At 37.4% G+C, this 26,463-nt stretch overlaps 1 protein-coding gene across 1 annotated transcript in view; it reads right to left on the bottom strand.

Moving 5' to 3' along the window:
• Tbc1d5 (TBC1 domain family member 5) overlaps positions 1–26,463 on the bottom strand; it is a 438,360-nt gene that overhangs the window by 116,005 nt on the left and 295,892 nt on the right. The window contains exon 14 of the mRNA XM_087897893.1: positions 10,612–10,754. Coding sequence (XP_087754019.1) covers positions 10,612–10,754 — 143 coding nt within the window. The remainder of the gene's footprint in view (positions 1–10,611; positions 10,755–26,463) is intronic.

Raw genomic sequence — 26,463 nt, 5'->3', positions numbered from 1 at the left:
TCTGGTAATTCAAAAAGCTATTTTCTCAAATGTTCTAATGATAACTTTAGTACCTGGACAGGAAATTACATTTACACATCTTGTAAGAGAGGCAAAGAGGTCTGTGGAACATATTTTGGCTGCAGTGCTCAAACCTGAATCTAGGGGTCCTATTTGAGTCTTCTTTAAAGTGGCCTGAAGTGACACTTGAAGTCTGTTAGGAACCTTTTTAACAAAGTTTAGTCTTTTAAACAACTTTAAGATTTTAGAAAACTGCTCTCATCATGCCATTCAATGACTCGTTAAGGGACTGCTCTGAAATGGTCCCAAGCTAACATAGGACACAGAGGTCAACAAGGAACAAGCCCTTGTTCTGGAGACAATCCATGGCACAAAGGCAATAATGATCTCACTGAGATGATGAACACTAAAGGCTTTGGGTCAAGAACGCAGGCTCAGAACTTTATGTGCCTTATTTCATGTTATATAAGCATAGGACATTTCCCCTTGTATTACACATGCAAAGGATGATACTTGAAGAGGGTAAATCAGTTTCTCAAGTCACACAATGATTCCTTGGTGTAGCATGCTTTGAAATTCAGGGTCTGTACTCTACGTAGTTATATAAAGCTGTTTAAAAATATTACTTTGAAATCAAATGATACAATGCATACAAATGTCAACACTAAGTGTTTTAACATCATTACTCTAACATGGTAGGTCAAGTACCCTGAAAGGTCAACCTTATTGAGTCTCCAGAATAGCTGCATATAGTTGGGAATAGCACAACAGCACAGTAATACTGTTCCCATACCTCTGACATTATGAGAATCTCCAAAGTATAGGAGGCATGACAATAACATGTTAAGATTCTACTTGGAGAACAAATGAAGATGCTAGCACTGTTCTCTTGCATCTATTCATACACATCTCATCCAATACTTTCTGAGCATCATTACATGCCAGATACTCAGACTATTGATATACCCAAACTAAGGCTATAACAGCAGGTAAGACTAAATGAAGCCTGTGTTTTCATCTCATACCACATTCTTTTATATACTACTGAAAAATCTGCATTTTTAATCTGAACTTAAGTCCCACTTGGATAACTATGCCCAATTTAGGGCTGTTAAAAAAAAACTACAGAAGCTTGTTTAAGACAAGGTAGTGGGAATCTGACACACTAGGAGTTTAGTTTTGCTCCTTCTTTACCCCCTCCTTCCCTAGCTCTCATGCTCCCTTCTTCCTTTTTATAACATGTGGTGTTGAACCTAGGACTTCATGCATGCTAGGCAAGCACTCTACTACTAAACTACATGCCCAGAGGTTTTGCCCTTTACAGTATTTTTCCTTATGCAATGCTTATCCTACCAAAGCAGGCAGCAGTGACATGACTGACTGCAACCTTCCCTGAGCCAGCTCTTCTCAGTGTCACTTAACTATTTTGCTTTTAAAGAACAATGACGTATTAACACATTTTGTTCAAATGCACTCACTGCACTTTTTATTAATTTATTTTCCAGGTTTTTTTTGTTTGTTTGTTTTTGCCGTATCACTAACCAGCTTAGACTACCCTGGCCTTAAACTCACAGAAACCCACACGTTTACAACTCTGGAGTGTTGGGATGAAAGGCATGTACCATTATACCTGGCTACAAAAAAAGCTCTTCTTGTATGCACACTGGTTAAAGAAAAAAAAAAAGGCCACAAAGAGCTTTCTTAGCCAGAACTCTTTGAGCTAAATATCTTCTAATAGTACACAGACTTCTTTGAGTAACTGCCAATAATAAATACCAAAAAAGCCTCTGTACCTTTGTTGTGGCCTTTTGCAGTCTCCCCGTCACCCCTTGTGCCCGGCATCTGTGTAGCAAGTGTACCCTGGCTGTCACCCCTTGTGCCCGGCATCTGTGTAGCAAGTGTACCCAGGCTGTCACCCCTTGTGCCCGGCATCTGTGTAGCAAGTGTACCCTGGCTGTCACCCCTTGTGCCCGGCATCTGTGTAGCAAGTGTACCCTGGCTGTCACCCCTTGTGCCCGGCATCTGTGTAGCAAGTGTACCCTGGCTGTCACCCCTTGTGCCCGGCTTCTGTGTAGTCCACCCAAGGCTGTCACCCTTGCTGTTCTTAAATGAACTCAGGGCTTAGAGAGTCTCTCTCTCTCTGCCTCGACAGCAGCTGACAATGAATAGTCTATCCAGAATGCTTCTAGTGAGGGGCACAGGCGCTGTAGTCCCAGTTCCATGCAGAGTAAAGCTGACTTATTTGTCTCTGTCTTTAAGTGGCCACAACTATTCTAAAGTGGTCTGAAGAAATTGGGCTATACAGTTTTCCCTGGAGAAATAATAACAAATGCAGTCAAATCAGTAAATCTAAGCAGAGATGTGATTACACAGAGAAATTTGAAAGCAACATAAATAAATACATATGTATAATTCACTGCTGGCTACCTATAACTAACATTTATGAATATTTTCTCCAAATTATTCAATTTTATATGGAGACACAATTTCTCAGAGTAACAAGGCAGATGGAAAATTACCAAAAACTGAAATGGCTTCCTGGAATGTCCTTAAATTTAGAATAACAGCTGCCCCCTCATGTAGCGACAGCGTGACCGGAAACCTGGCATCATTGGATGTCCATCCCATAACAACCCATGCTCTCTAGAAAAGCAGCCTGCCCATGCACTCCGCTCCACAGACGAGACATGGTGCTGCAGAGTAAACAGCAATACACCCAGGCCAAGGGCTCCTGACAGTCTGCTGAATGACAGCCTTGGCCTTCACTGGTGTCCAATGTTTTCCTCCACTTTTAGCAGACAGCATTATGACAAGGGTGTCTATATATAGGAGAAAAAGAAGACACATTGCAGATGGCTTCTAAAAACTGTTTCAACTTCACAGAATCCACAAATAGACACTAAAAAATGTCCTTAACATATAAAAGCCAGGTGCAGCACGTATTTGAAAACTGGCATAAGAACTTATATTTATATATGGATTTGGCATACAGAACAAATAATCAAAGACCTCATATAAAACTAAAAACAATGGGAACTAGAGAGATGTCTCAGTAGCTGGGAACCCTTACTAATATTGCAGTAGACAGTACCCACATTAGGTGGTTTACAAATTCTTGTAACTCTATCTCCAAAGAATCTCCTGCCTTTGGCCTCTGAGGGCACCTGCATGCAGGCATGTGCACGCGTGTGTGTGTGTGCGCGCACACACACACACACAAAAACACACACAATCAGCCAAGTCCTTTTAATATTGCTCATATATATAGGTATTTAGGGCTGACCACATGGGACATTTTTTATTTCATTGTAGTTACTGGGTCTTAATAATACTTTAGTCAGGAGTAGTCTGACTGTCAGAGGAAATAGATAGACTATGGATTACATTTAAGAGGTGCAAAAAGGGAAGGGCCTTGCCACCATTTCTGATGACGTGATGTCATCAGAAATGGGATAAACATGGTGGAAGGAGAGAAATAAGGCCCATAAACTGTACTGTTGACCTCCTTATATATGACATGGTATACAAGTGTGTGCAGATAAACACAGACAGACAGACAGACACAAAAATATATACACAGGAAATATTTTTAAATAAGTGCTAACAGTATCATTTTCTTGTAGTTAGATTTGTGTTTTATTCATTCATTCAACAAATATCAGTTTAACTCCTGTTTGTTTTTTTCAAATACTGAGTTCAATCCTAAGAACAGTCTCAAATTTCTCTTCATATTGCACTGGAACTGAAGAATAGTGTTTGCAACAAAGAACCTGGCTGGTAATGGTGTAAGGGTTGGGATAACTCCTTAAATAGAAACCTGTTGTGGGCAAGGGCTACCACCATCAATACCTGAAGGCAAATAGAAGTATAGTACTGAGTGGACACCGGGTGTTGAGGTCAAATGATGTGAAAGGAGAAAACTACATCAAAGTCTTATTGTGCACAGTGCACATCAAGCTATTCTCCAGAAAGGTGGTAAAAGGATAAATGAACTGTGGTATATAAGTCAACAGATACCAGTGTTATTTAGCATTGAACCAAGTACCTTGTACATGTTAGGCAAGCACAAAGCAGAGGAACTTAAATGCATATTACTAAATTAAGCCACTATAAGTATATAGCATTCTTGTGCTGGAGAGCTGGCTGAGTGGTTAAGAGCACTGGCTTCTCGTTCAGAGGACCTGGGTTCAGTTCCCAGCACCCACATGGTAGCTCACAGCTGTCTGTAACTCCAGTTCAAAAGGCATCTGGCACCCTCACACAGACACCACAGACATCAATGCATAGAAAAGTTTATGGGTTTCCAGAAAAAGCAATGGAGACAACACATCAGACCCAGAGTTTCCAAGACAGAGAACAAGAAAGGGATTTTAAAGTTTCCTCACAGTGGATGTAAAGCTTTCAGTGTTGCTCCAGCACCATGCCTGCCTGCTTCCCGCCATGATGACCATGAACTAACGCTCTAAAACTGTAAGCAAGCCCACAATTACATGTTTCCTAGATAAGAATTGCCTTGGTCATGTCGCCTCATAGCAACAGAACAGTGACTAAGACAGACTGTTGGACTTAAGACTGTTGGACTTGCCACTTTCTCTCCCCTTCTTGGCTCCTGAAAGCACATTTTTGTCACTTGCTTCTGTCATTAAGTTCTAGCATGATAAATCACTGGTATTCCCTAACCTATGAGCTTGAACCATTAGAAAATGTGAGCCAAAATAAAGTTCTATTTATCAAAGTATCCCATGTCAGGTGTTTCTGAGTGACATGAAGGCTATTGGTTATAGGTGATAAAGACTGAATCCTAAAATAAACTATGGATTTAGGGTGATGTTGAGTGGTTGGTCAATGCCAGTTTATAGAGTCTAAGGAATGCATTAGACATATGGAATGCCGACAGCAGAAAAAATTTTAGATGTATGTAGAGGCAAAAGACCAATGAATACTGAAAATTCTGTCTTTTGCTATGAACTTAAACTTCTCTTAAGAGAACACAATGCAGGAGCTGACGAGGTAGCCTGGCAAAACAAATACTTAAAATGCTTATAAGCATTAGGAAAAGAGTTCAGACCCTCAATATAGACACAAAAGCTAGGTGGTGGTATGCACCTGAAACCCCAGTCCTGGGAGGTGGAGAGAAGTAAATCCATGAACCCAGTTGGAGAGCTAGTCGGGCTGAAATGGCAAGTTTCAGATTTAGTGAGAGACCCTGTCTCAAAAAAAAAGTAGAAAAAGCAATTTAAAAAAAGAAATTAAATAAAACATACAATCAAAACATCTTGCCTCCATATGGGCAAGTAAACCCACACATGTAACACAGATACACACACACCAAATATGCACTAACAGATAATTTCCTATTAAGCTATATTAGAGAAGTTTTCGAAGATTGTTAAGATAAACTACAAAGTGATATAAGTGGTATTAGTAACTGAGAGGGTACAATAGTCTATCTCTGATGCAGTTATTATATTTTATGGCAGATGAGAGAGAATTGGAGTCAGGGAGTATATGACTATATGACTCCTTTAAAAACAACTGGCATTTTGATGTAGGATTCCCCTCTGCATGCTATGAAAATGTTTTATTATCACTGATTAATAAAGAAGCTCCTTTGGCCTATGGCAGAGCAGAATACATGTAGGTGGGAAAACTAAACGAAATGCAGGGAGAAAGAAGGCAAAGTCAGACAATTATCAACCAACTGCTGAGGAAACAAGAATGCAGAAAATGAGGTAATGTCATGGCCACGTGGCAATACACAGACTAATAGAAATGAGTTAATTTAAGAAGCAAGAGCTAGTTAGAAATATACTTGAGCCATTGGTTTATACTTTGACAAGCTTTGATGTGCACTGCCATGTAGTTTTAGAACTTTTATTTTGAATCATTGAGGTTGCTAAAGGTTTTCTAGAAAAGACAAGTTCAATCTGTATTTGAAATTCTGCAGCTACAGTATGATGCCGAACATGCTGTTAAGTGGAAACAGAAGCAGAAACTGTTGGGTAGGACAGATGGAAGCACCGCATACAGACAGCTAGTGGCTGGGGGAGAAAGCAGAAAGCCAACACACTATAAAAAAGAAGAGCATGCTAGACACAGAGAAGACAGAACTGCCACACATGGCAAGCCAGGTAACGGCCAAAGAAAACAGGAACCTTAGAACATTCTAACATATTCCAGCATGTTCTTTTGATTCAAAAAATAAAAAACAAACAAATAACGCCCCCCAAACCAAGATAAGGAATAGAGCTCAAATGTCCAAACATAAGGAAATAATTAGACTAAAATGATAATTACCTGGTTTGGTGAATACATATAATTTATATATATGTATGCACACACAGACAGAAATATCACACTTCACTTATGTGCGTTAGTTATTAAAAAGAAAAATGGAATTTAAATCATAAAACAAGCCACCACCGCCACCCAGAAAAACAAAATCAGAAACAAGGTAGAAGTGATAAGAATGGAACTTTTGTAGACACAAAAAGTTCAGAGAGAAAAATTCATTACACCATACACAGCTGAGAGAATTCCTGACTAAGAAAATCAATGGATAGAGGGCAAGGTAGAACATGACTATGGTCCCAGCACTCTGGAGGCTAAAGCAGGGTTGCCATGAGGCCAAGACAAGCCTAGGTTCCACTGTGGAACCAAAACTCAGAAAAATAAAATACACAAAAGATCTGAAGTCAAATAGAGTATGAGACAGATGAGAGGTGTTTTTACATCATAAGTTAGAAGGAATGGCATATGCATACCAAGGTCTAATAAATAGTAGTAACATGGTAAATATGTGTCGAAATACTGGCTATTTGAATACATGCTTGATTAAAAATTGCTTTCCTGATTATTTTCTTTAAGGTCTTTGTGTCTTACTCCATGAATTTTTTTTTTGCTTATCTTCTTTTCATATTATGATTTTTGGAGAACCAAAGAAAACTCTTAACTTCTTTAACTTAATTTTCTAAGCGTCTTCACTAACTTGGCCACATCTATTAAATCTACAAGTGCTCTTATGTGGCCACAGTTTTCTATTCTATGCTTTACTCTTTTCCTGCTCTAGCTCCAATCCCTTGTACTCTAATTTCTTCACAGTAATTTCTTAGCTGTATTTCCCTCTCTAGATGCCCAAAGTTAGTCTTCAAATGCACTCACTGTCCTCCATTTTCTTGGTTACCTCGATTCATCTGAAGGTGGGCCTAAGTAGAAGTCTATAAACCAACTACCTCTCTTCATCCTTTAGGGACTACTGAGCACAGTTGCATAAGCTTGCTCGGTCTAGAACTCATCTTAGGTATCCCAGGACTGATTTTTCAACCATGTTCACTCTGGCTATCAAACACCTACCCTTATTTTTCCTCTTCCATAGCACATGAGCTTCTCTGTCTTCCGTTATAGGATTTTTCTCATTTTCTGTTTTCTGCACCAGCATGGTGCTTCCTCACACATCAGCATTACTGCTGTCACATAGCCTGGTTTCCATAGTCTTCCCATTCAGGGTTCTTGCTTCCTCAGTTACTATCTTCAGGAAATACCTATTTGAAGACTTTTTTTTTTAAAATCATTAGGCCTTCCCTGAGATGCTGTATTTAAAAACGAAATCAAGAGAGACAAAAATTCTGCCTCTCACCAAGAAATAGAGTATAGTGGGTGCTTAGACAATAGAAGGAAACAAGAGCACGAGGTAGTTTTGCTTTTCATAGACACAGCCATGGAATAATAACACCGATTCCTGAAGGAAAAACTCATGCTGATTGACACTTCTCCATCCATGCTCCTGTATCTTTGTCTCCTGTTCTTTTGCTCTTGATTGGAATAATAACACCGATTCCTGAAGGAAAAACTCATGCTGATTGACACTTCTCCATCCATGCTCCTGTATCTTTGTCTCCTGTTCTTTTGCTCTTGAAGATATTTGTCATATTTATGTTCTTTATTAGGTCATCTTTTTAGGTGAGAAATAATAATACCTCTGTCCTAATCACAATGGCAAGGAAATAGAATCAGCCTAATGACCATCAATAGATGAATGGATAATGAAAATGTGGTGCATACACATTTTATTGAGCCAGAAAGAAAATTGAAATTATGAAATTTTTAGTAAACTGTATGTAACTGGAGAGTATTATATTAAGTTAGTTAACCCAGGCTCAAAAATCAAAATACCATATGTTTGTTCTCATATTTAGATTCTATCTGTGGATTTTAATACATGTGTACTTATAAAGGAATGAGTGTGCTTGGAACCTGAAAACCAGCAATAGTTCTTTGAGATTGTAGTATAAGCCCTTCCTTTCTAGTCCCCACTCTTGCAGATTAAAACTAGGGTCTCATGTGTATTAGAGGATCACTCTTAAATGGGGCTCCATGCTCCATTCCCAAATCCTCTTTAATACCAATATTATGTGCAGAGTTCCACCTTTGCCCACATTCACTTTCCGTAGATGCTAAACTTAACTAGGGGGGCTGTGCAATTCTTAATATCCTCATGGGAAGTATTTCATATGAAAAGAGGGAGTATTAACTGATACTTTGGAACCAAGACTATCACAAACAAACTAGGATACTATGATGACCTTATTCTTGAGAGGCTATATCCATTGTTATGGATTGACAAAATAAAGGCTTGTTAATTATATGCAAAACTCTATACATACTTGATACTAACAATGATCTTAATGTGTATGGCTAAGGCTTAAATCACACTTAATTCCTAGCTGTTTTATTTCCTATTCAATTATCTAGGCACTGAAGCCTCCAAACAGGAGACTGCTCTAGATTTCTATTCCCAACACCTTTCACATTTAAGCCACGCTAAGGTTAGCTCTAAACAGTCCTCTACTTTACTGATTTTGACTTCTGGAATACTGTCATAACTTTTATCTGATCTCCTAGCTCTTGTCTTGTCTTACACAATCTCGTTTTCACATTCTGTTTTGAATGTGTCAATAGCCCTGTGCCTTACTGATCAGAGATGACCATCATGATACTACCTACTCCCTTTTCAGTTCTATAACCCTGTTTTCTCATGAGCACTGTATTTTAGTGATGCCATCTAACCTGAAGAGACACCTATTCCCAGCAAGGAACTTCTTCCTTGAAGGCCTCTGTCAATGCGGTTTCTCTCTGCCTGCAATGCCTCTCTTTCATATTGCTCCTCAAGTTCAGTACCTGGAAAGTTTCTTTAGAGAAAGGACACCTTAAACACTGAATTTTTACCCACTCTGCTTTCAGAGGGTCCATTTGCTGCTTTGGATTTAATACTGAAATGAATCAGCAATGCCATTACTTTGGTACTTTTCCACATGTGCCCATGCTTTACAGAATCATCAATAAAAATATTAAAACTATGTATGGCCTTTAACTGCCAAAAATTTTCCATGTTTTATGAAAATAAGAATAGATAGATCTTAGCATAAGAGACCTGATGATTACATTAATATATGAGGGTGATGTGACAAAATTATGAAAGGAGTAAATTGTTAATTGTTTAAAATTTTAGATCAGAAATGCATTTCAACAGTAGTTTAAATTGGAAAAATTTGAAAAAATACTATCCAAAAGAATTTTTTTCCTAAGAGAGTTGTTCATACTATTTTCTCTTTTTTTTTTGTTTTTGCAAATATAGAATACATACAAGTTTAAAAGGGAGGTAAGTATTAGATGTCCAAAAATTCAGTATCTATCACATCTACCTAAACACTTTGCTTTGCTGTCAGTGTGTCTTGTCTTAAGCTTCCCACAGTCCATGCTCTATCTCACTAGTTCTGGCTCCACTAGAAGGAACTTGTTTACTTTGTCTGTCAAGAAGCCCAAACTATTTGACCTTCCAGGCATAATAAAACCTCCATGTTTTTGGAGAAAATGTGGCTATATATTCCAACACTTAAAATAGTTTTCTATTTCCTGATTCAATCCCAAAACTTAGTGCAATCTTTCCTAATTATATTTTGGCTTATAAATCTTGCTTTGGGAATTGAGATTACTTCTCTTAAGAAGAAAAATTATTAAAAATTATGAAATCTAAAACACATTCTGATATGTCCTACAGACGGAGGCCCTGGTTTTCTGGCTACGGTAAAATACTTTAAGGTGGTTCTGAAAAGGGAGGAACACATCGATCACTGAGAACTATATTAAGGAATAAAATGCATTAAAATATAACTGGGCAGAAGTCAAATACTGCAGATTTATTTTCCCATTGGCAAGACATTGGTATTATAAAAACAGCTCCAATCTCTCAATAAATATACTTAAATACTTGCTACATGTCAGAAGGTGGAGCTCTAAACATATCTGAAATGCTGTTTTAATGCAGTCCACAAATGTGTATACCGACAGATTGAAACTGGCATGAAGTGTTTGGAAAAATTCTTCTAAAGAATATCCTAGTTCTATGAAGATAACATCGCCCAAATCTCCTAATACAAGGGTCACTAGCAGAAAAGGCACTCAGTTACTTCCTGTAACATGTCAAAATATTTGTTGTTATTAAAAACTTTTATGTATAAATCTAACAATAAAATATACAGTACATTTAAAAGGCAAAACATTTTGAAAAATCATGGCTCCTTGGTGGAATACAGGCGAGGTCACAGTACTTACAAGCATCTCGGATACAGAGTAGCATGGCTAGGAAGACATAGTCTACTAAGCTCAGGCTGAGGCTGTCTGCAAACAAGGCATCCCAGACCACCAGCAGATCCTGCAGTGGGAACTCCCTCCCAAACAGCAGCCGCACCCATCGCCTGCATAGAGACCAAACAAACAGAAAATGAGGCTTCCAAAGGGATCTTTTTCTCATGAAAATTAAGAAAGTTAAAATTTATTAGTTGAGCATTCAGAAAATACTATATACTGAAAAAACAATTTAAATTTTAAGAAAGTATTATAGAGCAAATCAAAATACTATAAAATATAAGATTTAAGTTTTAAAATTTATACTAGACCCCAGTGTTACATATTATTCTTCTATGTGTAAAACACAAGAAAGACAAATGTGTAGCACGGTGCAGGAGTTGTGGTGAATTTCAGGTTACTCGTGGAAATACCATTTCCCAAAATTTCAGTTTCTTTATTGATTTTTGTTAACTTATTAGCTTCTTACAAATGTTTTTTCTAACAAATCATCATAGTCAAACTCAGAAATTTACATTCTCATATTTAATTATTTAAAATACTAATTTTAAAACTTAATCTTAGAAAAAAATTACTCTTGCATATTTTTGGAAGGGTCAAGTACACACAGTTATAGAAGATGAAAAAATATTAATAATTCTTATTTGGCTAGAAATAGGCATCACTAGTCAGCTAAGCTGTTTCTCGGGGAATGTTTCTCTGGTTGATTTCTTGCCCAGGTCAGTAAACACAAAGGACACCACATAAGGCTCACAATCGGCTGTATAACATAAACAGTGACACGACACGACTCCAGACTCCAGAAGGCCCAACTAGGGGATTTATATACAAGGTTACAAGAAAATTAGCATTTGGTTTGATATCTTTTGATTCACTGATTTCAAATTTTATGCAATAGGGTTACAATTCTTTTACATAGTCTTTCCCCAAGAACTTCAGCAAGAATTCTAGGTAATTCCAGCATATTGCAGACAATTCAAAGATTTTAATTTCCAGTACTAGCAAATAATATGAATTAAATTCTTTAAAAATGAACCATACACACATGATTAACAAATATCTTACTTTCTTTTTTTTTGCAAAATTTAAAATCAAATCCAACTATCTGGAGGGTAAAGTGAGGTAAAACAAAGCCCTCCAAGCAGAAGCAAACGCTGGCTCCAGGAGTATTATATTACGGCAGAACGACAGCTGCATCAAAATAGTCTCTAACCACAGTTATTAGAAATTATGTGATTAAAAACATTCAAATTCACATCATCAAATTGATCAAGAGTACTTTTCTAGACTGTATTTTCTACTGCAGCCATTACTCACTGTTTTTCATGAAAAAATGCCTAGGTAAATATTTTTTTAAATGTTATAATAATTTCCACAACATTTACTCTATCTTTCAAATCTTATGTACTGCTAAAGAATGGCTAACACAAAATGCATTTTCCATCTTTGTAGCTTAAGAAAAAACTACTACTATGTACTTCTAACTCTTACAAATCACTGAGGCTAAAATGTACTGCTTCAAAAAGGACAAAATATGACTAAATTAAAGGGCTATTCTAAATTATGAAGAATTAACTAGTTTTGCAGGAGTGTTGGGAGAGCTAGAGAGGAGCACAGCACCAAGCGCCAGTGCAGAGGACTTTAAATGGATACATAAATGACCACACTACATGACTAAACATTTAGGATGCGGTTACTTGCAGATATTTAACTGACACAACTGGAAAAAAATTCCATCAATGAATGAATGTTAATTCTTGACATGGAAGAAAATAACAAATTGTTTTTTAATCTATCTGTATGATGAAAGGCCAGTTATTGCTCAAACTTCCCTTGCAGTATTCCTGTTGGTGCTCAGCTTCAAAAGGCGTTCACAAGAACTTTCATGCGCTGTGTCTACTGCGGCACTGCACAAGGACAATGCCAATCCTCACCCTTCACAATCAACGGTAGAGTGCTCCGTCACCAACTGTCCACATGGTTAACGTCTTCTTTACCACTTCTATGTCTAATGTGAAGTCTGATGTGCTATTTTACAAACTTTCACATTGCTTCACTCAGTTTTTACCTTGTCAAAATCTCTGCTTCTTACCCCCAGAGTGAGGACCAAATACACACACAGGGTAGAGGAGGCTCAGATAGGGGTGAGGAGTGGCAAAGGGAGGGGGGAGACCAGAAAAGGTCTTTGTAAAGGATACAGAGACTTCACTCAGTGCTCTCTGTGCTATGTACCAGGGTTTTGTTAAATGCACTGTAAAGCCACCCATCATGCTACTGAAAAGCAAAGGTCTAGCTTAACTGGAACCACAAGAACTGATCTTAGTGATAGTGGCATAAAAACATTCAGAAAATGTTCTCCATTTCAAAAAATGGAAAAAAGTTAGAAATATGTAAGAAAAGATAGGCTACTGCTAGATATGCAGAATATTACTTTCCTATTAATTCATATCTCTATCACTGTGCGCATGGTGTGGATGTGTGCATGTCATAATGCCCATGGTGAAAGCAGAGTGCAGCATCAGGAGTCAGCTCTCCTCTTCCTGTGGAGCTTGGGGACAGAAATCAGTTCATCAGGTTTGTGCTCCAAGTACTTCTGTCTGTTGTACCATTGTTTAAATTTTACATAAGACCTAATAATTTGTACATGTAGTTAACACTAAAGTATAATCCATATATTCTGTTTTATACTATGGGAAAATTAAGGGTAAATTCCTAACTTTTAAGACTAAAGAGTAAAATAAAGCAATCATAAGAAACTAACAAGGAATTTATCAATAATTACTTTACTCCAAGGTCAATTTATTTCACAAATATACTAAAAAAAACTTCATGTGCTATTTTATTTTTTTTCCTCCCACTGATTTAAAAGCAAAGGAAAAATTCAGTGCTTTATGAAAAGAGTTACTAACAGATATTCTTTCAGTAAGCTTTTAGATCCTCAGAAAGACGCTATGTCTACAATTAACATGCTCTTACTGCAGTTAAAAATATTTAGTGTGTGTGAACTTACATTTAAGGGTAGCAGTAAACCTTTCTTCTCCTTAAAGACAGTTCAGTTTAATTGCTTGATACCATTAACTTTGCTTTTCAGATGCTTCACCTGAAGATAGCAATGCTCACACATGTCGTGGCTTGTGATGACACAGGGGTGCACACTTTACCAGACCTATGTAGCAATTACAGATACACAAAAAGAACGGCTATCCAAAGTATTAAAGTTAGTAATAAACTAATCAGAGACAGGACAGTCTTTGGTGGCTCTCATCTGTCAGTTCTGTGTAATGAAACTGCTTCTCCTGGGGGATCATTAACTACTGATGGTGTTATTGCTTGGCGAATGGTGCACAGAAATACCAAGAGGAAGTTGATTCATGAGAATGACTAACTTGCAATTTAACTAAGCATATCCAACATGGGCACAGTGTGTGTGTGTGTGTGTGTGTGTGTGTGTGTGTGTGTGTGTGTAATTTTAATGACCATTTTTTAATGGGATATGGCTATCACACCCACCCAAGAACAAGGTAATAAAATGCATTCAATTTAATGTAGCACACACCAGAAAAGAACCTAGTTAGGCATGATGGCGTACACCTACAATCTCAGCACTCCAGGGGCAGAGGCAGGCAGATCTCTGAGTTCCAGGACAGTCAGGGCTATACAGAAACCCTGACTTACAAAACAACAAACATAAGAAACTGAAATAAAACAAACAATAACAAAAATGTCATTATTTTTGATCAATGATATATTTATATATACATATGTATATATAAAGGTAAGTATATAAATTCTGGATTTTGCTTTCTGTTCACTAGTACTCTTAAAAGCCTGAAATTTTTAAATATTCAATTTTTATTCTTGAATACAGAATCCAAATTCTTTTAGTAAAACCAAAAGTACGTAAGTCATGAAATTATCTGAGATTGAATACCTACTTGATTGAGTTTAGGCTCTTTTTTTATGCTGGGTTTTCCTGTAATTCTTATGAAATAAATTGATTTTGAATATTTACATACACCCTGTGATAATAGTCTAAAGAGTTGCAGTTATTATAGCTTAGGCCACAAGTTGACACTGTCCACTCTAGTTCTTATATTTGTTAAAATTAAAATCACACAGAATTTATGGTAAAATAGCTTCCAATTTCATATTTATTATTTTTTCTAAAATTTCTGTAGAATTTAGTATTGGAAGATGTATAATCTACTTGGTAAGACTTCAAAAATCTAGTCATTCATAGATAGATTCATACATAGATCATGAGAAGAGAGACAAACAGAGCATATAAACAGAGTTATGCTAAACCGGGTGATAATGCTCCCTCACAAATCCACACGTAACAGTAACACCTATGCCAGGAATGAAAAGTCTCCCGTTGAACTGTTGGTCACAGAGAGAACCTCCACAGGTATTGCCATTGTCCCTGGTCATCTCCCAGAACTTGAAGGTCAAATTCTATTGCTGAAGACACCACATGATTTGGGCACAGGACTTGGAGGAACTGACCTGCAAGCTTCTTCCTAAGAACTAGATCTCACTTATCAGAAGAAGCTATGCAAGCTGCCAAGGGGAAAAAAATTCTACATCCAGCAGTAAAGTCTATGAACTTCAACAATGGCCAGCCTGGCAAGACAGATGACCCTATGGTACAATAACGACAGTTTTAGCTTGGGGATAATAAACAGCTGTCTAATTAGACTCACGGCTAGCTCAATAGTAGAGAATTCATGTCTAGTACTATATACCTATCCATGGGTGGAGATGTCATAGGTTCTAGAGGAAAACCTAGTTCTGCCCTTTTCCTAAGTCCAAATGATTTTTAATTGTATTCTAAATACCTTTCTACCCACAGATAAGTATCATTTCACTTCTCTTCAAAGAAGCTTGTTTAGGCAGCAGAAGAAGTAGGGGCTTTTTACAGAGATATACAACTGACAATAAACACAGAGAATAGCCCACAGGGTATATGATCCCAAATGGTACATCTATATTGCAAGCTCTACACCTAAGGCTCAGAGAACATCACAGAAGAGGGGGCTTTCTAATGACAATAGGAGCTGACATGTCAATGTAGATAAGGAAGATTTTACAAGTTCCTACTCTCAGATGAACAGCTATAAGCAATGACAGCCAGCTGAGAGGGAGCACAGGGACACGGGAAGAGTTGGAGGGGGGAGAGAAAGAGGTGGGGAATATGTAAAAACAGTAATCATGTATACATGTATTTTACATGTATAAAAATCACAAAAAATTTGAACTAAAAACAAATTTAAATTAACTTCCTGTTTCTTGTTGAACTGCAGCCAGGTTTGGTTTTGAAAGAACACATATGAGCCCAAAGTTAGGCAAACAAGCATATATACTTGAACCATTAAAAGAGTCATTTTGACTTTAGGCAGAATTCACTGCTCTCTCAGAGGGCAGTGCATAACCCTTTAATAAAGAGGCTCATGAACTACTGGGCATAAAGGTGACCTTAAGGCATAAGGCTATATGATCTGTGAACATTATCAACCCCTTGTTCTCTTTACCCTTCCTTTAGAGCAGTGGTTCTCAACCTTCCTAATGCTGTGACCATTTTATACAGTTCTTCATGCTGTGGTAACAACTAACCATAGATTATTTTCATGGCTACTTCATAACTGCAATTTTGCTACTGTTATACAGATATCTTAGGTTACCCCTGCAAAGGGTTGTTTAATCCCCAAACACTTGTAACCCACAGGTCGAACATCGACATTTTACAAGTACTGCCTACTATTAGAAGTATGGTACTTGAAAGACTGAGTAATTTTATCACATATAACTTACCAGTAAATTCAAGTAAAATGAATGGGAGTGAAAGTCTTGTATAGCTGTAGAAGAGTACTCACTGTCTGAGAACCATCTTGCCCACTCAGGTGGGCAGCTGAGACTCTAACCCTGACTGAAGAGTCTATGGAAAAGTGTCACCAAGAAAGACTGTCTACCCTTCCACAGCCTTGTGCTCAGTCACATATGAGCTTCCTGGTATTTTCTGGAGCAAATTACTTAAAGGCTACTATTATAGGTGAATGACAGAAAGAATTCAAGTGCAATTGTTGATCATATTGGAAAAATTATTTCTGGCTTTGTAAACACCGATTTTTAAATTGATTTCCAATTCCCACTTCCAGAGAGTTAACAAATATTTTGTTCTCTCACTTTACCTTCAGAAAAAGGAATTAACAAATCAATTTTCTAAAACAACATTAACAGAATTGTTAAAAATAATAGTGCCCATCTTCCTTAACCTGGAACTCACTTTTAAAAGGAATAAACTATGTGACTGTAGTACCAAGGGGAATCTTAACCGCATGTATAACATGTGAGTTTGCACTCCCGGAAGAGCTAACATTGGACAGAACATGAAGCTGAGAAACACCAGAACTTATTCAGTGATGAGGAAAGACAACAGTCACGTTTCCACAAGCATTTAATCTCAACTCCAGCAACGATGCAGTAATTAGCAAAAATAAAGTGTACCAGACTTCATAGACTGTTCATATGTTGTCACGGGAGCTGGACAGACCCATTATTAAGGGAAGCAGGGGTACATGATTTCCTTTGGCACCTAACTCCAGACTACAGCTCTGAGAACCCTCCAGTTACTCTTCAGAGATGCTTTCTTCTGTCTTCTCTTTCCATATGGAAAGAAAAGGCCTGATGGTTGGAGGTTCCACATTTGGTACATGTCACTGTTTCTCAGGTAGGTACTGGTGGGCAAACCTTAGCCACTGATAATGCTGCTAAGTTTTTTTTTTTGGTTGCTTTTAATTCTCTAACAGAGTGCACATTCCTTGAAGATATTCGTGAGGGATGTTAGCATGCTCAGTAAGTTAGTATGCATTTCCTCCTGTGGTCAGCTCTGTCTGGTCAGGGATTCTGTGTAATGAGCTTACACTTAACCTATGCACAGGCATTCTAGATGCTCACTGAATTTTCCCCTAAGTATCCCTCACGTGTTTGTTTGCTGACTCACAAACTAAGTACTAAATCTCCAGGGCCCCTTAGCCATCCTGGACCTACCCTGGCATTTCTGCACCACTGTTTCTGTGTTCAGGTGCGTTCCTCAGCTTTACTCCATACTCAAAGTGTGATCCTGGGCAGTGCCACTACTCAGGAGCTTTTTAGACATGCAGACTCTCAATACTTACTGTCTAACTAGATATGGAATCATTTTAAGAAGACTTATGGGTGTGCATTTACATTAAGGTTTGAGAGACACTGGAATAAATAAGATACCTTTGTTCAAACATATTTGGTATTATCTACTCCAAAGCTTTCCCATGTACTGATATGCTACTTTGCAAGGAGGGAAAAGGACTAAAGTAGTAGGTGGGCTTTCCAGTTACAACAGTGGTCTCTAACTTTATCCTGTATCAGTCTTAACACTGAAGGCCTTCTGAATCCATGAAAAAGCCAATCCCCAGATAATTCTGATGTGCAAGACTTAGATGTAGACTGATACTTTTAGGTGCCAGGATAGACTGATAATACTTGTGTGGGGACCACATAAAAAGTTCTAAATTTTCAAGAAAATTGTACTTATTCCAGTCTCTCCAACATTAATTAATTTAAAAATGTGTACCTTTAAATTAGCTTCCTTAGTATGTCTAGTCATTGCACAGTGGCTATCAGGTTTTAATATCTGGGATAAAAATCATGCCCAGTCAAACTTCCTTTAGCATTGATTGAACTTCTAAACATCTGATAATATGTTAAATAAATAAATAAATAGATAGATAGAGGGGGAAGGGCAGGAAGACTGAGAGGGAGAAGAGGGGGGAAAGAGGAGGGGAGAGGAGGGAGGAAGAGACGAGAAAAAAAAAAGAGAGAAGAACAGAATAGAAGAGAAGGAAAGGGCGATTATGCCCCTTTTATCCCAGAGGAGACAATGGGTCATTTTAATTTTTATTAAACCCTCAGCATATGACTTAGGTGAACATTTGTAAGTGGATGTGTTTTAAACACTAATTTACTATGAAGGATCTATCCTCTGTCTGTCTATGATAAATTAGCTCAGTGGTGGAAGTTATAGTTAGTATGCATTATTTTCAATCACAGGTAACAGACACATACAGTAAACATATGTGTGTGTGTGTGTGTGTGTGTATGGATAATCATACATTTGAAAACAGTAAACATATGCCTGTGTGTGTGTGTATGAATACTCATACATTTGAAGACAGTAAACATGAATCTGGGACCTCTGAGGGAGAAGGCAGGAACCAGAGATCCCTGTGGGGTCAGGCGTGAAATATATCTAATTCTGGTGAGTACAGAAGATTCACCTTTCTACATGAAGATAAAGTTACAGTATTCAGGGTGAAATATCCATTATCCCATGTCATCTGTGTGTGAGCTCAGTTTCTCTGAACAAAAGCTTTCCAAAGGGCTTATCTAGATGAACCACAACCTGCTATTTCATGAGATCCCCAGTTAGTCAGAATTCAGTGGAATCACAGCCAGAGGAGCCTATAAGATTGGGTTCTTCCTTTCAGGGAAACTCAGCAAGGAAACTATAAAAATTAACTTACAACGAAAAATTAACTGCCAATTTTGGTCAGCTGTTTTGGGGAGGACTTATGGAGTCTAGACTTGGCTATTGGGCTAATGGAGGAGACAAAAGCTCAGTCAAATTAAGTTTACCAAGGGAACTGAGGTATACATGCTCATAAAGTAATGGGTATGTAAATAAAGCAACTTGAATACAGAGTAGCAGAAATATCAGGTAACATACTCTAAATGCTCTTTTACAGGCAAACACATTTTCACTCAACATCAGCACCCAGTTACTGTGGCTACGCCTTGGTCCTGACATGCTCCAAATTGAGCTGTAGACAAAAGTACTGTTCTCTGGATCACAGCCTCAAAAACATACCTTCCACATTTCATTAATCCTTTTATTATTTTCTATGGGTTAAAATAAAAACTGGGTTATTGTTTTGCTAACTTAGAGCAAAATGGAAAAAAAGATTTTGAAGTATAACATGGCATTCAGTAGGCAGGAATTTTTCTTCCCATACAAATTCATTCCCCAAGTGCAGGAAATATACTTTCATAATGGGGATATTTTAATGCACAGAAAAACCTCTTAAAACATAAGTGTAAACACAGTATATTAAGTACCATTTCTAATCACTGGACATAATCACCCCAATTCAGCAGACATACGATTTGGTTTTCATCTTAGATCTGGTTACAGGTACAGACAACAAGGGTAGAATCAAAACAGTATAGTAACACCATCTAAGTGATTCAGACTAACAAACTTAAGGAAATTCAATCATGAAAGGATAGCTTTGCTAGAAAATGATGACAGAATAATCTTCACTATAAAATCATTAACCTTTTACCTACTTTTCACACTGTGTATGAATATATATATGTATATAATTAACAATAGACAAATGTTTTAAAGATCACAAATATAGAATGTCTTGAAAATGAGTAGAGAAACTGCTGTGTATCTAAAGACTTCTTAGGACAAAGAAAATTCATAGCAAATAACTAGTAAGATGGACTTTATAAAAATTAAAAACTTATCTTTAAATAAAACTGTGAAGAAAATAAAAATGTTAACACATTGAGAAACAACACATAGGCAAAGGACATTATTCTTGAACATACAAGGAACTCATTCTATCACAACAAATAAATATTCAAATTTATAAAATAGGCAAAGAGATATGCAAAGACACTTCACCAAAGAAATTATTTAATAGCAAACAAAAAAGAGGCTCAGTAAACTTAATTAAACTTAATTATGGAAATATAAATTAAAACCACAAGGCATACTTCTACATATCCATTCGAGTGATTCTTCGTATTTATTCTTTTGATTTGCTTTTGAGAAAGTTCCCCTGGGTTGCCCAAGCAGGTTTAAGTGACCCTCTTACTTCACCCTTTCAAATATCTAGGAATAAGGCATTAGAAGGGCCTGCTTTAATATGGCTTCTACAAATGACAAAACATAGTAGAGAGTAAGACTAAAATGAATAAAAACTTTCATATATTGTTATGCTAATGCAGAATGGTTCAGCCATTTTTGGAAAGTCATGAAAGCCCTTTGTGTATTTCTTATAAAATCTGCCTCCCCAGATTTATCCAAGAGTAATATATCCACACAAATATTCATGTGAATATTTATGTTTTTATTCATATTTACCCCAACATGGAAAAACCCAACTATTCTTTGACTGGCTAGTACTTAAACAGTCTGTGGCGTATCCAAATACTAAAGTGCTATCCATCCACCCAAAAGGGTTACTGATATAACATGATGAATCTTAACTGCATCATTATAAGCAAAAGAAAACAGATTCAAAAGGCTTCATACACCATGGTTCTTTTTATGTATTATACTAGTGAAAGACAAAACAAAGCTATAGAGTTAGCCCAAACAAATCAGTGGTAGTCAAGGATTCAGGAAGGGCTGAGGGAAGAAATGCTTACAAAAGGACACAAGGAACATGTTAAATAAAAGAAATTCACCATAGTACAAATGCATTTGATGGTCAAATTACACTTCAGCATATCCGACTTTAAAAATGACAACTACAGGCAAATTATGGCATAAAAATCATGACGACTAGAGATTCCCACAAACTAAGTAAAGGGTGGAGTGAAGGCTCAGTGGGGAAAAGCAATTCTTGTGTAAGCCTGAAGAACTGACTTAAACCTAAATAAAAAGTTGCACGTCGTGACACTTGTCTGTAGTCCCTGCACTCCTACTGAGAGATGGAAGGTAGAAACAGGAACGAGGAGCTCCGGAAGTTACAGGCCAGCAAATATAGACTACTCAGCACAGTGGCAGAAACAAGAGAGAACCTGCTTCAAAACAGGGTGGAAAGAGAGAAAGAACTTCAAGAAAGTAGTCTGCTAGCTGAACCCCATGTGCATTGTAGCATGCTTATGCAATGCTCACACATACAAACAATAAACACATTTAAAAGGTAACAGATAATTATATAAAAACTATAACAATAAAACTGAATGAAAATGTGGAATAAATTTAATATGACTGACTTATGTCTTATAGTACAGTAGATATAGCCATGAGAATGCAAAGAAATACCTCCTACAAAGGACTGCAATGAGAGACTGAAGAGAAAAGATGAGTCGGAGATCAGAACTCTGTTCTAGTCAGACTGGGACACTGGGAGGGATGGGCAAACTGCTGGTCTGGTGGTACTTAAAACCCTGGTCTCCTTCCATGTTGATGCTGCTATCTAATCCCCACAGTCTTGGTTCACTGTTTAAATTATTCTGATATAACTTCCTACAGAATTAATGGAATATGCTTAGTCCATCTTACGTAAAGCCAGTACCTCACCATATTTGGATTTGTGAGGTTGCTGAAAACTGGAAATGGCCACTGCCAAATTCTCACTCTTCTTACTGACTGAAGAAAGAGCAGTGCGATTCTTGGTATCTTCCTTTTTCACTTTCGTATACCATATTTAATCTGTTAGAATATATTTATGTACAAAAGTGCTTGAGCACTTTTTAACAAATTCTATGGGTACCACCATTTCATTAAGCACTTGTTTAATTTGTAAAATTAATTTTTCATACAATAATACTTAAGAGCCAAAAATCTTATAAATGATAAGATTTTAGCAGCAATTGAGACAGACAAAAATCTCTGATTTTAGTGGAAATATACTTCTATTGGAAAAAATTATTAATTACATATTTCTGCCCTTACTTTCTTTCTTCTGATTTGCTTGCCTATAGTCTGTTCTCTTTACTGATTCCAGAGTCATCCTTTCAAAGGGTTAGTCAGATGATGATATCTCTGTACAACATTCTCTAATGACTATCATTTCAGAGTAAAAGTCGATATCCTTACAGTGGCCTCAGAATCTGGCTGAACCCCTTGATCTTCTTTCCTGTTGCCTCCTGACCCACCTTCTAACAGCCACCTCCAGTATCATGATCAGGTACAAGGAAGTGCTCTAAGTCAGTTTCCTTCTCACCCGCTCTGATCTCTTGTGGTCCTTCCTGCACAGTAGCTGACATTTGTCTCTCCTGACTACACCCAGCATCTGGCAACTCTATTCTCCCAGGCGCCAAGGTAATAAATGTTTGTTCAGGTTTCTCCTTTCTCTCTACTGTTCTTCCTAGAATAGGCTTGCTACAATGGAAAGGCTTATGAAATCTTTAGAAACTTTGCATGAGAAAACTTTAACACAGTGAAATGTAATCTGTTCCTTTATAAATACTCATTAAGAAAAATGCAAATCAAAACAACTCTGAGATTCCATCTGACTGTAAGAATGGTCAAGACCAAAAACACTGATAAAAACTTACTTATCCTTGACAGGATGTGGGGTAAAGGGATCACTCCTGCATTGCTGATGGGAGTGCAAGCTGGTACAGCACCTTTGAAAATCAGTATGGCGATTTCTCAGAAAATTAGGAAACAACCTTCCTCAAGAGCCAGCAATACCACTTTTGGGTATATGCCCAAAGGATGCTCAATCGTACCAAAAGGGACAAGTACTCAACTATGCTCATAGCAGCACTGTCTGTCATAGTTAGAACCTGGAAACAGCCTAAATACCCATCCACTGAAGAATGGATAAGGAAAATGTGGTACATTTACGCAATGTAGTACTACACAGCAGAAAAAATAACGGCATCTTGAAATTTGCAGGCAAATGGATGGAGCTAGAAAACATCATACTGAGTGAGGTAACCCAGACTCAGAAACACAAATATCATATGTACTCACTCATAAGTGGTTTTTAGATATAAATCAAAGAAAACCAGCCTAAAAATCATAATCCCAGAGAACCTAGACAACAATGAGGACTCCAAGAGAGATTTACATGGATCTAATCTACATGGGAAGTAGAAAAAGACAAGATCTCCTGAGTAAATTGGGAGGATAGGGACCATGGTGAGGGTAGACGAGGAAGGAGAGGAAGGGGGTGGATAAAAATATACAGCTTAAACAATAATCAATAAAAAGAACATACAAATGAAGACTTATCTCCAAATGCTGAAGATACATCAATGAGCAAGAGTTAGGACCCATCTTTCCCGTGCTTATGTGGTATATTAGGGTCTAAGATGGGTGGATAATTATAAAATAAATTATATGTGATACTGAAATAAAGAATGCAAGGAGATAGTAAACTGAAATGAAATCAGGGAATAAGTCTTTGTGAAGAGTTTGAGGATTATAAACAAAAAAATTAAGGAATGAAGCACCACGACAGAAACAGCTCTGTGGCAGGAGGAGAAGTTGCTAGAGGAATAGTAAAGTGTTAAGGCTGATGTGGACTGTCCTTAGTTTCTCACTGTTCTTCCCTGTGCTGATGCTGAGATGGAAAACACTGGCACTTGGAAATAGTGGCACTGAGCACCTGCAGAGAAGGGCAGAAAAGAGCACACGCAGTTCTCATAGGACCCCGGGCTCGTTCTTAAGTGGGTTGGTATAAAGGCATGGACTTGAAAAATAAAATGTTTCCTGGACACTTTCCAACACTACTATGACTATTGATTTCTCTCTCTCTTTCTCAGGTCCCTGCTGCATCTGTCTACCGGTGCCCTTCTCTACAAATCTCTTACATTCAAGTCTATTTATTTTGTGACCCACTGAATTTAACCATGGACATGTTTGGAACTATCTGCCAAAGTCTCACTATTTCTATAAAGGCAAATAAAGGATAGACAAACAGCACAGGCTCAGGAAAAGAGCTTGAAAATGAGGCCAATTGCCATCTTTGGTATTTTAGGCTATAACAAAGAAGGATTTTGGATACTGATTCTAGAGTGATGAACTATTTGTTCTTGAAGGTTTGTGAACAGTAAACTGTGATAATACTATTTACATTTTAAATATGTATTTTTATATGTTTTTTTTTTTAAATAGAGTCTCACTATGAGGCCTTTGCTGGCCTGGAACTTGATAAGTAGCCAAGAAGGCCTTGAACTCTGATGCACTGGGATTACAGGCTCAAGTATATGGGCCATTCTTGACTGCAGTGTTAAGCAGAGATCGGAGAGACAATGATGAAAACAGGAGCCAACAGTGGCTATCTGCAATAGTATAAGTAAGGGATGACAAGAAGCCTGGTATAGCTGACACCAAGTAGGATGAGTCTAGATAGATTATGAAGTTATAATAAATAAGACTTTTTGAAAGATGTAAGATGAAGGTAATTCTGAGGTTTCAGGTGAACATATGCTGCCATTTGGAGAAGAAAGTAGAGCAATTTTTAGGGGAACCTCAAGAATGTAAAACTGGATAAGTTGAGAGGAATCTGAATTTCCATATAGGGTTAGTTTGGAGTTAGTTTAGGGTCTAAACTCATGTTTAGACCTTAGAGGAATAAAGGCTGGAAATGTACCTTCTAAAGCTAGGGGTTTAAAGACAACTATTAAAAGTCACAGCACTACATAGGCTCACAGGAGGATAGAGAAGAGCTCTGAGGACCGAGTTGTGGAACATGCCAGCACTTACAGTCAAGAAGGAAATAACGAGCAAATAGATCAAGAGAAAACAGTCAGAGGAAACCACAATAGGATGGTCTAGAAATCCAGTAGAAAAAAATATCAACAAAAGAGTCAATGGTGTCAGGGATAAAATCAAAGAAAATAATAAAAGAAGTTATCGCCATGTGGAGGGATACTGGATAAATGTGGATAGGAGGCATGTGGAGGGAGAGAGCCAGTGACAGACTGAGAAGAGTGTATATTATAGAGTGAAAGTTGAGGAAATAGAAACTGTGCATCTCCACTGTCTTTGTAGAGTGGCACAGTGAAGGCTAGTAAAAATAGCAAACAGCTAGACTGGAACACTAGACAGAGTGTCAATGTTTGTTTCTTTGGTATTTAACATATCCTTATAAACAAGTAAAGAGAGGGCCACATAGTGTTCAGGTAGCAGTATAAGGTATCAAAAACAATGTCCAATATGAAACTAAGAAAGTAGTCCAAGAGTATTCCTCATACAGTCAGTTAAAACAAATAACCAAACAATTAGCAACAAAAGCTGTTTCCACTAATTTTAGGCTGAACAAAGTTGAACTAGGAAGATGGCTTAGTACGTACAAGAGTTAGACATGCAAGTATGACAACCCAAGTTTGATTCATTAATTCACATAAAATTCTAGCCAGGCAGTGGTGGCATATGCCTTTAATCCTGGTACTAGAAAGGAAGAGACAGATGGATCTCCATGAGTTTGAGGCCAGCCTGGTCTACAGAGCTAGTTCCAGAATGGGCTCCAAAAATACAGAGAAACCCTGTCTTGAAAACAACAATAAAAAAACAAACAAAATCTAGATACAGCAGCACGTACCACTAATTCCTATACCTCTTTAGCAAGATGGAGGCAGAGATAAGAGAATGACCTGTAGGCTTGTGAGTGATGTAGCCTGGAGTAGGCAGCACAGAGGCAGAAAGAACGAACTGTGGTTCCTCCATCTTTTCAAAAAAGGCCTCCACATGTGCCCCCTGCACCGCATACAAGGAATGTTTAAAAGGTGAAGATTTTATGTGATTAAAAAGTTAACCGTGAATATAGTTTTTGTAGATAAAAGCAACTTTTAAAACTTCCCCAAATTAAGGAAAGATAGCCACTCAGATACAAACAATACACAGATCATCAAATAGACAAGATCAGAAAAGAAACTTCCCAGAGCACGTCATGGTTTAAAAACTAACACAGAACAAAGTAATTACATTAAAAACTGCAAAGGGTAAGCACAGCTCACATATAACAGAAAAGAATCAGAATAGCAGTTGATTGAGCAATAGAAATGTTCAAATCCAAAAGAGTCTGA

The sequence above is a fragment of the Myodes glareolus genome, chromosome 18 (genome assembly GCF_982192425.1).
Source record: "Myodes glareolus chromosome 18, mMyoGla1.1, whole genome shotgun sequence".
In the NCBI taxonomy this organism is placed as follows: Eukaryota; Metazoa; Chordata; class Mammalia; order Rodentia; family Cricetidae; genus Myodes; species Myodes glareolus.
Note: the sequence above shows the minus strand (reverse complement) of the source record. Positions and strands in the feature narration are given on the sequence as shown.